This window comes from Berghia stephanieae, chromosome 13, assembly GCF_034508935.2.
Source record: "Berghia stephanieae isolate SIO BIC M18660-M18661 chromosome 13, UCSD_Bste_1.3, whole genome shotgun sequence".
In the NCBI taxonomy this organism is placed as follows: Eukaryota; Metazoa; Mollusca; class Gastropoda; order Nudibranchia; family Aeolidiidae; genus Berghia; species Berghia stephanieae.
In genome coordinates, this window is record NC_088372.1 from 20,137,470 (window position 1) to 20,150,533 (window position 13,064).

At 35.8% G+C, this 13,064-nt stretch overlaps 1 protein-coding gene across 1 annotated transcript; it reads left to right on the forward strand.

Annotated features, from left to right (window-relative positions):
- The first annotated feature begins 981 nt into the window (after positions 1–981).
- Positions 982–12,716, forward strand: LOC144958819 (uncharacterized). Its single transcript, XM_078891037.1, has 5 exons — positions 982–1,086; positions 3,667–3,803; positions 6,149–6,304; positions 9,630–9,863; positions 12,546–12,716. Exons 1-4 carry the CDS (start codon positions 1,080–1,082, stop codon positions 9,813–9,815), a joined length of 486 nt encoding a protein of 161 aa, XP_078747163.1. The 5' UTR covers positions 982–1,079; the 3' UTR covers positions 9,816–9,863; positions 12,546–12,716.
- Positions 12,717–13,064: the final 348 nt, after the last annotated feature.

Here is a 13,064-nt window from a genome sequence, read left to right on the forward strand (position 1 = left end):
TAAAAACGTCTTGCATTGACGGGCATTCTTACATTTTCTTTGATTACACATGAAATCCCAGCGAGTAGATCGTTCGTTCCACAAGCATAGGTTTCCCATTTGTCCCGGCCCTGTTTTCCTATGGATAGTATGTGCTTGGCTAAGAAGCTCACAACATTACCATCCGGAAATATAACGAACCAACGCACACAAAAATATGTGTAACCTTAAACGTTTATAGTCTGGTTAATACAGTTAAGTGACAATTACTCATAAACACGGATGGCAAAGACCAATAACAAAGACCCGAGTGACGTCAACTTCATTTTATCTATACATCCTAACAGAATTTGGGTTTCTAGATCCAATAGATTTGATATGTTTTATGTGATAGAAAACAAAACGTCAAGAGCATGTTGTTTGCTGTGGATAAGCATTAGAATGAATCCAATCTTTATTTTTTTTAATGATCGTGAGATGCATACGTATAGACATTCCACGAAAATATAGATAATCCATCAAACATCGTCTAAAGAAATAAAAAGAAATAAAGTTCCCTTTATTCATCCCATAGGGGAACATTTTTTTCTCTAGGGTCTATTCCAAGGTGAGACTGGAATAACCCAGTCGTTAGCCGCACCGGTGTTGTTCATAGTGGTAATATGGAGAGTCAATAATCGCGACAAAGAAAAAAAGCGAAAGGAATAATTTAAAAAATAAAAATAAACCAACAGCAAATACAAAAGAAAAATACTAACACATTTGCATAATTTAATAGTTATGTTACAAATTAATCATACATAATGAGCACTAGAAATAAATTAATAATTTTGATAATCATAATTATTTCAGCTAAACCATAATATACGTAAAGAAAAAAAAACAAAACAAAGATGCATACCTTGATAATATAGGATTACGAAACAACACGGCGGGATTCCAGGATCTGCTGACTCTGAATTGATAAGGGTTAATGACATGGATAGTGATGGCTCTATATATAACAGGATTGACTGGTTCATCATTACTTTGCCTTGGTCTTCATTCCTTTGAGGGTATTTATCTACTAGAAACGCACGTTGACAACACATTTCTTCAAAATGACTCGTGAGTACACTGCGGCAGGTTGAATTTATATTTATTTTACATTTTGTAGACTAAAACATTGTATACAGTATGTTTGATTTTTTTTTAAAGTGGAGAATTGATTACAAACTTTTAAAAATATAATAATAAAATGATGTAGATAGAGCATCATATATATATATATATATATATATATATATATATATATATATATATATACATTTTACAAAGTGAAATATATTGTCCCTATGACCCCTATGTACATGCATAAAAATGTAAAAGTATAAAATTAAGAATTAATAGCGACACTTTTTATATTAATTTTATAAAATGAGATCGATTTTTCTTCTGGCCTTTAGTCCAAACTTGTGTGTTAAAAAATAATAGTATTTAATTTAATACAATTTTGCTGGTTAAAAATTCGAACAATTTGTGCCAATCAAAGCTGAGAAAAAGTGAATAAAAGAAAGAAAAAAAACAAACAACCCAACACATCATACTGTATCCACAGGGAATCGAACCACAGACCTCTTCTGATTTCTATTACAACAGAGATGCTACTCAATCGATGGATCACTATTTATTCATACACACTTGTTGAGTACGATTTAATGTCTATTTTTATGACAAGAGTATACCTACGTCTTTCCGCCGTGAATACTAGCTGCATCATAAAACACAAACATCGTAAATAGAAAATTAAATGAATGGATGCATGGATAAATGAACAAATAAATAGATTAATAAAATAATTTTCATCCACAAGGAAATTTGATTTACAAACACTAACTATAAGAATGAATTAGTAAGCCATATAAAATATACCATTTACATAATATTATAGAGGGCGAAGTGGCCGAGTGGTTAAGGCATTGCGCTGTGATCTAGAAGGTCTTGTGTTTTAGTCCCACTCCAGGCACTTTCGTTTTTTTCCCGTTGGGCAAGATAAAGTAACCCCAATTTTCTCACTTTGGACAACATGAGTGATTCCTGTTGACATCAGACATCCTGTTTGATGGATTATCTATATTCAATCATGGAATGCCTGGGCGACGGGATTTAATGGTGCCGCTGCAAAAGGGTATAATTTTTTTTTAATAAGAAGAAAGATATTATTATAAAGCAATCTTCTTCTTCTTCAAGTACCAAGTCTGTGCCAGACATCGGTGATCATGGTACGCCATTCATCTCTCTGATCAGATAACCTCAGAAAACCAATATTACTCTTCTCTTTCTTTGTCACCCAGCTGTTCAAACTATTCAAATATGTTTTTCTTGGTCTACCTTTACTCTTTTTACCTTCTATCTTTCCTGTGAGAGCAAGATGTTCAATACATTTATGTCGATTTAGGTGCCCTAAAAATTGCATTTGTCTTTTTCTTATTGTACGAATTAATAACCTTTTAGTTTCAGTTTGCTCTAATACTTCTTCATTAGTTTTCTTCTCTGTCCATGAGATTCTTAACATCCTTCTAAGAAACCACATTTCTGCTGCCTCCAGTTTCTTTCTAATGTCTTCTGTAATTGTCCAGCTTTTGCAGCCATATAATAATACTGACCATACATAGGCCTTCAAAGCAATATAGTGAACGAAATAAAAATAAAAGTAATAGTGAAATGGTGCTCTTTCGAAGTGTTTAAAAATATATCTTTGTTTACATCGCAACGATAATTCCTCGTGGGATTGTTTCGTCTTTCACTCTCCGTATATAACCAACTTTCAATTACAAGTATTCTATGATAGTATTTTTTCGATTTTTACATCGTCGTATTGATACATTTTTCCTGGCATTCAAAGTTATGTAAAACTGTCTGTGAGTGATACAATGCAAGCTATACGATAATCTGTAATTATAATCTATTGTATAAGGCATTTAAAGGATAATTCCTATTAAGCCTTCAGAGTAAGAAAAGATAAGATAAGATAAGATATTTAAAAAATGAGCTCTTTATGGAAATTGACTAGATCTTTTACTACATTAATTTCTTAAAATTAAACTTTACAATATGACACCCTGTATGTGCTGTAGGCATCAAAGTTATCGAATATTGTTCTGAAATTATGAGGCCAACAATTTCGTCTGATCAGCATGTATTGAAATTAGCTATGTCCTTACACATAGCTACATTTAGATGCCTTAACAGCTGAGTCCAGCAGCCCTACTACGGATTGTGAGTATTTCTCACAAAATTTAGGCATACTGTTAAGGGAATTGTATCTCAACACATGACGACATCCTGCATTTTTCTTAACGTAATGTCAATTTTTCTTTCTCTCTTCCGGTTCCAAACTCCGTGGAACGAGTAACCAGCCCTCCGAAGAACAAAGTGTCACATTTATAAGGTGGCATAAAAATTTTAGTGGCAGGGTGTATAGGTGGATCCGTATGATTACGGAGCATAAAAGTGCAATTTTGTTTGTTCGTCTTGTTTTGTTGGTTTTTTTGTTTGTTTGTTTGTCTTCGATAGTTTTTTTTTTTAGCTAAGTAATGGTCTACGCCCAAAACTTTTTTTTGTGACGAATTTAGTGTTTTGTACGTTCTTCAGGCTCTTATAGTCAGTTGTGTGTTATTTTTTTGTTTGTGTTATTTTCATTAACAGGTATGATGATATTTATTGCCGCTCTACTTTTGTGCGGGGGCCTCACCAGAGCAGAAGGAGGACAGGGCATGAATTTGGAGAACTTAGATCCAGCCAACGTCTGCCCAAAAGCCTGTGCTGAAGGATGTACTCTGGAGGTTTGTTGTGATAATAATAATAATAATAATAATAATAATAAATAATAATAATAATAATAATAATATAATAATAATAATAATAATATATAATAATAATAATGATAATAATAATAAATAATAATAATAATAATAATAATATAATAATAATAATAATAATAATAATATCTATAGGGAATGAGATTAGAGGAAGAGTAGCGTCCCTTGATTGGACGTCACCCATAGTCTGTGACGTCACCGGCGGAAAAGCTATTAGAGAGAGAACGTCATGTTGGTTGTGCGCATGCGTCTCTCGTCCTCGCTTTCTAGCCATGATAGGTACTAGATACCTGTACCTACTTTACTAAGGTTGTGCGTCATCACAGTCGGCTCTCTTCTTCTTGTTGCCCCACGCGCGGTGAGAAGACGTGCGACAATGAGCTGAGAGTGGGGTATGGGGGCTACCATGAGCCAACAAGTCAACAGGCCGCCCAAGTATTTTATATAGATAGTATGCGCTTGGCTTAGAAGCTCATAACATTGCCATCCGGAAGTATAACGGATCAACACACACAACTATGTGTAACCTTAAACGTTTATAGTCTGATTAATACACTTTAGTGAGAGTTACTCATAAACGCGGATGGCAAAAACAATAACAAAGACCTGAGTGACGTCATCTTCGAACTATCTATAAAAGACTGTCTTCTTCCGTTTTTAAACCACGGTTATCAACTTCCCACCACAAACAACGGATACTCTTTACTGCTAAAATAACTAGGTCAGGCCGGCAAATTTAGCTTTGCACACCTTGGGGTCTGACTTGGGAGAAATCAAAACCATATCAGTTTTATCATTGATTGTAATCAAACAATGCGGATGAAGAAAATGTCAATAAATATAGATCTTATGCTATTCGTTTTCCTCAAATGCATGTTAATCATCAATACGAATATTACACAAATCATTCACCGAGTAGAGCCCCATGATGCTATAAATAAGATTCCCAGTCCGTTATCACAGTTGATATTCGAAGGAAGACATTTTATATGGCAGTCTAATTGCTGTTGTCATGTTGTTCTTTTTTTAAAAATGACATTGACAAATCTCAATGAACACACATGTATGGCAATACAATATACACACATTCTAAAAAAATAAACCCACTAGAACATTGATATTGCGCAATATCCACTGAGTGAGCTCAAGACGCTTAAAAAGGGCTCCTAAGCCAATAGCAACATGAAGACGAGACATGATGCCTGTTGGGGGAGATAACATTTTCCTCCAATACAGACAACATTGCTTCCGGTCAGGTACTCATTGTACACCTGAGTTCGGTGAGAGAATGTTTTCGATCTATGCCGCCTTAAACAAACAGCTAGCAACCGCCCCTGATTAAGAGTACAACGCACATGTCAACAGTATTTCTCTGGTTCGATGGTTTCAACGAGTGGAGGGAACTCTCAAAATTACACATTTCATCAACACAATAAGCCATAACACTGAGATACCAGTTCCGTTTGAAAATGTCTTTGCTGGTTTATTTTTGTCCAACAATCGATTGACTGAATCTTGTAGATAATGCATTTTCACTCAATTAAGCAGTAGATTTTTGGCCAATCAAAATATGGAATTTGTGACACACCTTCCCCACGTGCTCGGACAAACATATTTGGTTTGCTTGTAAACAATGACGTGAATGAAGTCGACCTCTCTTATCTTTGTTATTGTTTTTATAGATAGAACGAAGATGACGTCACTCAAGCCTTTGTTATTGTATTTTTCCATCCGCGTTTGTGAGTGATTCTCACTAAACTGTATTACCTCGACTATAAAAGTTCATGATTGCGCATAGTTTTGTGTGTTGGTCCGTTATACTTCCGGATGGCAATGTTATGAGCTTCTTAGCCAAGCGCATACTATCTATACTGCCCAATGGGTGACACGGCGTGAAGATTACTGTGTTGGTTTTATTCATCAAGCGGTAGAACAGTGGTTATTTTACTTTGACACATACATTCGATAGTAAAACCTGTGTAGTTTGCTATGTTTACCAATCATTGTCATTGTTTACAGTATGGCGACTGTCCGATAGGCGTGATTATCTAAGTTTCTATCGATGCTATGACTACAACCTTGAACGTTTATTGTCTGGTTAGTACAGTTTAGTGAGAATTACTCATAAACGCGGATGGCAAAAAAAAACCCAATAACAATGACCCGAGTAACGTTTATAGTCAGATTAATACAATTTAGTTAGAAATATTCATAGCAATGGCTGCCTCTCGTCTAAAAACATTTAAAAAGAGCTTAATTACGTCATTTGTTCCATCTAAATCGGTTTGATCTTTGTTGTTTTCTGACAGGCCAGCGCGTGTGTCGACATCCCTAATGTTCTTGACTGTGCTGCCGAAAAGACCAGGTGTGACAAAGAATGTTCTGAAGTGTGTGGGTGTCTGGCTGGCTGTAAAGGAATGTGCCAGAAAGCAGTAGGTGATTGCCAGTCTGCTAAGGGCCTGCAGGTAAGTGCTCTAAGTTTTTTGAGAACATTAAATTGAGAAATTCGGAAGCAGGCATTGGTGTAAGATATAATAATGTGCGGCTATGTGGTCTAGTGGTATGACACTCGCTTTCGGATCGGAAGGTCCTGGGTTCGAGCCTCGCTCGGGGCATAGTTAAGGGCTTGGAAAAGGCTCTTTACTTACATTATCTCACCGTGCTCAGGTATTAAATGAGTACCTGACCGCTAACAGCGTTGTCTCTGTCCGAAGAAAAAATGTGAAATCGCCTAATAGGCGTCACATCACGTCCAACATGTCATGTGTTGCTGTTGGCCAGGGACCCGTTGTAAAGCGCTTTGAGCACGTTTAGTAGATAATTCGCTATATAAAAGCTTAATTTTAATTTTTTAAAGATTTAAGTCGGAACAAGAATGTATGAATAGATTCTAGACAAAACAAGAAAGAAAAATACAAGAAAACGAATCCAAAAAATAATTAGTCTTCCTTGTCTGGGAAATGATCCTCAAACATCTTGATTATAGTCAATGCAAGAAATCAAAATACAAGAAAAAAAACTCTAAAAATTCAGTCTTACTCAACTGGAGATCGAACCTCAGACCTCTTGGTTACCGGTAATAAGTAGGTTTGAGGTTAGATCCCCAGTCGAGAAAGATTGCTTTTGGGATTATTTATTTTTTTTTTTTTGCTTGTATTTTTTTCTTGCTTGCTTTGTCTGGCACCTTTTTATACTCACGTGTCAAGATCTTTAATTATTTTTTTCAGCACTTTGGCAATAGAAATAACTGAATTAAATCAGATTGTGCAATTGATAAGTTAGAACAAAGTAAAAAATCAATAATATTGTAGATAAAAGTGAGAGTAATAGCATTATAAGTAAAATAGGGCACCCATTCATCCATTCAACCACCCATCCATCAATATGATTACCTATGCTAAAGGTTTTCCCCTTTATGTGTGTGTATGTGTGTCTACGTCTCATATCTATCTATATATCTATATATATATATATATATATATATATATATATATATATATATATATATATATATATACTAGTAAAAAGCCCGCAATTTCGCGGGAATGAACTATTTCCATTCGATATTATACCCACCATTATTTAATGAGGGCAGATTGGTAAACAACGTTGTCTGTGTAAGTTGGTACACCTCTGTTGATTTTTATGTGTGGCCCAACATGAAGTGTAAGCCGCTATAGCCTCTGACCCGTGATACAGCAACATATAGTTGTCCGTGTATGAAAACAGGTTGTGGTAATAAAATCAACTGCGAAAATAAACCTGAAGTAGCAGACGTGAGCAGAGTTGAAAGACGATCCTGAGATCGAGAACTTACTTTACAGTACAGTACTATGGTGATCATGTTTGGTGGCGTTTGGCACCGTTTTTATGCACCTCAACTGGCTTTATCTATCTGTAAAAAAATACATTTCTAATTTTCAAATTTCAAATGGCACAATGTTCTCCACAAGGCTAGACTATATTTAAGAAAGGATTTTCAATTCCATTGTATTTATCTTCCAACAACATTCTACATGTTTTTATATTTCACTTTCTAAACTGCATTACACAGTTCCTCCCGCCTCCCCTCTTTTCACTTAATTTATTGCGCACCTTTTTAGAAATATCTAGCATTCTGTTTTAATTCGTGCTTCCTTACAAAGGAGCATACTAATTTCCTGCCAACCAATGTTTTGTTTATCCATCTTAACTACGCCACTACCACATTATCTCATTCATCTTTGCTGTTTCATTCATCCTGTTTTGTTGATAAAGGGGAAACCGAAACGTTCATTTGATCTGTTTTTGTAATTAAATTGAAGCTTACATTCAATTTCACATGATTATTTATTTCTTCGAGCTTCGAGCAGAAACATTTACATTAAGTGAATACATTATACTGGGGATGTTGGAGCTTTCGGAATGTCTCCCCTTTACTTTACTTATGGAAAAACAAACATCCTTGCACCTTTACTAAGGCTTATGACTAACCCTAATAGAAAACAAAATATACTCCGATATCGAGTTAACCCTAATAAAAAATGATGACAAATTGAATAAATAAACGCCTGACGAAAGATCAACGGTGAAAATACAAATGTAAAGATTACTGGGGATGTAGGAGCTTTCGGAATGTCTCCCCTTTTACTTAACTTATGGAAAAACAAACACCTTAGCACCTTTAATAAAACATGACTAACCTCTCGAGCTGACCCTAATAGAAAAAAAAACAACTCTCGGACTGCTTTGCACTACCTTTCAATACTTAACAAATCAAAATGGCGGCCGAAAATCAAAACAATGGTCAAATTAGGAAATTTTAAACTTTCACAAATCTATCAAGGTTTGTAAAGTTTTAAAAATACTTCTATATCTATATAATGACACATTGAATAAATAAATGCCTGACAAAATATCAACGGTGAAAATACAAATTTAAAGAATACTGGGGATGTAGGAGCTTTCAGAATGTCTCCCCTTTACTTAACTTATGGAAAAACAAACATCCTAGCACCTTTACTAAGATTTATGACTAACCCTAATAGAAAAAAAAAATCCTTCGATCTCGAGCTAATCCTAATAGTAAAAAAAGAATCAAAATGGCGACTGAAATACCTTCATGTGATCAAGTGAATAATATCACCATGAATGCCACGATTTGCTGAAAAATGCCAACACACACACACACAAACATGTATACACCACACACAACACACACACAAACACACACACATACGCACACACACATAAACATACACGCAATTAGAACATGCTACTATATAACAACACTGATCACCGCTAAATCAACAACACAGCGGAAGTAATAATAATACTTATGTCATAAATAGATGACGCAAACTGACAACTTTTTACAGTGACGAAATTGGTTGATTTTGGGACTGTTTAGTGTCGTCGGTACGTATTTTATGATATCTGTGTGACTCAACGAACATTCAAACTGACTTTAAATTATGAAAGGAAATCAAGTTATCTGTTTATCTATCTGTAAAAAATACATTTCTAATTTTCAAATCTTTCAGTAGAGTTGTGCACCGTATCAATTTTTTTATTGACTCAAATAAGCACAATGTTCTCCACGATGCTATATTTTTTAAAGAAAGGATATATATATATATATATATATATATATATATATATATATATATATATATATATATATATAATGTATATATATATATATATATATATATATATATATATTGTTTTTTGTTTTTTTTTTAACATGTCACATGACGCCAGCATAGTACCATGGCGTATACATCATCTTTGTAAAAAATCTGTTCTCAGATGCTGGCCTGTAACCTAAAGCAAGCTGTCTGCATTGGTCAATGTGAATCCCAATGTGAATCCGACGAGATCACCAAGACTGCGGAATCCGAGCTGAAGATTCTGTCTGGTATGCTGCAAGGGCTGATGAAGAAATTGACCGATCTCCTTAAAGGCATGGGTGGAGCCGTGGGTGGTAAAGCATAAAACCGCACATCACTGATGGTGAACCGGATTTTTGGACTGGATAACTATGTAAGATGTTAACAGTAGGCCTGCCTATTATTACGATAAATTCATCATCATCATCATCATCATTGCCTTTTTCACCCTAGGTCAGGGTATAGGCCACAGACAAACAGTTTCCATCCTTCTCTATCCTGAGCTAACTTTTTTTATCTCGTTCCCCATGTCTTATCACTTCTCTGTATATCAGCTTCTTTAATTCTTCTCCATGTTCCCCGTGGTCTTCCCCTTGATCTTCAGTCCCGAGGGTTCCAGTCCAGTACTTTCTCTGTTATATAGTGGAGTCATTCTTTCTAAGGGTGTGTCCAATCAACCTCATCGTCCCCTTCCTATTTCCTCTCCCACTGGTGTCTACTGTGGTTTTTTCTATACTTCTTCATTTTTAATTCTACCCGTCCATATTTTTCCTCATTTTATTTCATAGAAATTCATAGGTTTACCAAACTTTTGGCTCAAACCTGGGACTTCGCGAAGTGGGTATATGGGTTTTTCCAGAGTTCGGCCTCTTGGGTATCTCTAAGTGAATAGGTGACTTTCAAAACATCCTGTCACATCTAGATAGAAAATGAGTTAACAATCTCAAGCTGTCTTTTGTGCGGCTATGTGGTCTAGTGGTATGACACTCGCTTTCGGATCGGAAGGTCGTGGGTTCAAGCCTCGCGTTCGGCGCATAGTTGAGTCCTTGGAGAAGGCTCTTTACTCACATTCTCTCACCGTACTCAGGTGTAAAACGAGTACCTGACCGTTAACAGCGTTGTCTTTGTCCAAACAAAAATTTGTAATATCGCCTAACAGGCTTCATGTCCCGTTCTAAATGTTACGTGTTGCTGTTGGCCAGGGACCCCTTGTAAAGCGCTTTGAGCACGTTTAGTGGATATTGCGCCATATAAAAGCTCAAGCTCAAGTTTTTTGGAATCCATAAAATCACCAGAAAAATTTGGAGTTCCAAAACGCTCAGTGTATTGTCTTAAAAGGCACACTAGTCAAGTATTTTCCACTTTAAGTCAATGATAAAAGACACAAAATTGCCGTTTTCTTTGAATGATGAAAATCGGACTTAGTGTGTTTTGAATGTCACCTACTCTGTAATTAAAACTTAATAGAAATTAAAGTTTATGCCAGGCTACATAATTTTGAAGTGTTACGTATTCACGATTAGAGGAAATTGGGATTATTAAACTGAGTTATAGTGAATACCATTTTTATCACTTAAGAATTACGAATTTTTAAACTCTCGAGTAGGCCGCTGGGTAAGAGTCTATAAAATTTAAAAAAAATATAAAAAATTCCCATTATTCATCCCCGTGGGGAAATTTGTCTTTCGGGTCTATTCCAAGGGAAGACTGGAATAACCTAGGCGTCAAGCGCAGTGCAGATAAGAAGCAAAGACCGTACCGCTGAGCCACGCTGGCCCATCTATAGGGAATGAGATTAGCGGAAGAGTAGCGTCCCTTGATTGGATGTCACCCATAGTCTGTGACGAGAGACGCATGCGCACAACCAACATGACGGACTCTCTCTAATAACTTTTCCGCCGGTGACGTCACAGACTATGGGTGACGTCCAATCAAGGGACGCTACTCTTCCGCTAATCTCATTCCCTATATTTCTTCTTCTTCTTCTTCGTTCCCGTCACGTCACATGGAAAGTCCGGTCTGGTGAATGAAGCCCACAGTGGTCCTGAGGTCGTCCTCACTGCCGTACAGCTTCTTTGAGTATGGGGTTGGGTCAGGCCAGAAGTTCCTTCTCAACTGGTTGTACCTTGGACATTCCATTAGGACATGATGTCCATTTTCATTTTCAAGTCCGCAGTCACATTGTCCAGAGGCACCTGCTTTGGACATCCTCCACATATGTTCCTTTAACTGGTTGTGTCCAGTTCTCAGTCTGAAGATGATGACCTGTTCCTTTCTGTCGAGCACCTTGATTGGGTCATTCATGTTGTATTCTGGGTGCTTCTCTCTCCATCTCTGAGACTGGATAAATTTGGCCATTTTGTTAATTTCTCCTGTTGAGTACGTTGGGGAGGGTTGCTGCATGCGACTGCCTGCCTTTGCCAGTTGGTCAGTGATCTGATTTCCAAGTATCCCAATTCCCTATATTTGAATGTGTCTATTTTTGTTATTTATCGATCTATGTTTATGACATGTCAGGTTCTCTGGTGAGATCGTCCATATGTCGTTCAACGCAGTACAATAAATGCCCTGTTTCGGAAATTGCGATTAAGAAAGGGATTTCCGGATGATTTGATAAAAGGATTTTTTCATTATTTCACACAATTTGAAATTATAATTTGACACTTAAGACGGCACTTAAAATTTTGAGAGGACGTTAAGTATTTTAAAGTTTAGTATAAATTGAAGCCATTTTTCTAAAAATAAAATATTTGTTTACACAGTATCTATTATTATTATTATTGTTATTTGCATTAATATTTGTATTATTGTTATCATATTGAAATGTTAATTATCATCATCATCATCATCATCATCATCATCATCATCATCATTATCATCTTCCCCATCATAATCATCCTCATCATCATCGTTATCATCATCATCATCATCATCATCATCATCATCATCATCATCATCATCATCATCATCATCATGCATCGTTAATGTCATTTCTAACCAGACTTAAAACCTTTTTTTTAAATTACCTTATTTCATTTGCTGTCACCAACAACAGGGCTGAATGGCGACAACAGAACAGTGACCAACGTGACGATAAAGCCGATGAAAACAATCCAGCCCATTTATACAGATTTATTCTATTTCTTTCTTACAAAAACGTGCGTGTCATTTCACGAGAACGTTTAGTCCAAAAAGAAAATCAATAAAGTATAGCAATTATAATAAATTCGTTCTTTTCCTCCATCAAACAGATGTGTTTCTAATAATATAAATATTGTGACCCATCGTCTATTCTATCATACTCTGGAAAACCCCATAATATTTAAAAATTTGGCCAGGAAAACCCGCCCTTCAAACATTGATCGATTAAATTTACCCTCGTCTTGGCAGAAAAAAAAAAAAATAAAAAATAAAAAAAAATAAGAAAACTCTCAAACCTGGGACTTCGCGAAGTGGGAATATGTTGGGGTTTTTTTTTCCAGAGTAAGGCAGAATTGATGTTATGCCTTTAGATAAAGTACTCACATCCGCCAGCCAAATTTAAACATAGTGTGTGAACATTAACGCATACTGT

Excerpts from the sequence above, each read along its gene's own strand:
- LOC144958819 (XM_078891037.1), top strand. Across the intron at positions 3,804-6,148 it reads CTGAAGGATGTACTCTGGAG|GCCAGCGCGTGTGTCGACAT; the intron begins GTTTGTTGTGAT and ends GTTTTCTGACAG. Across the intron at positions 6,305-9,629 it reads AGTCTGCTAAGGGCCTGCAG|ATGCTGGCCTGTAACCTAAA; the intron begins GTAAGTGCTCTA and ends ATCTGTTCTCAG.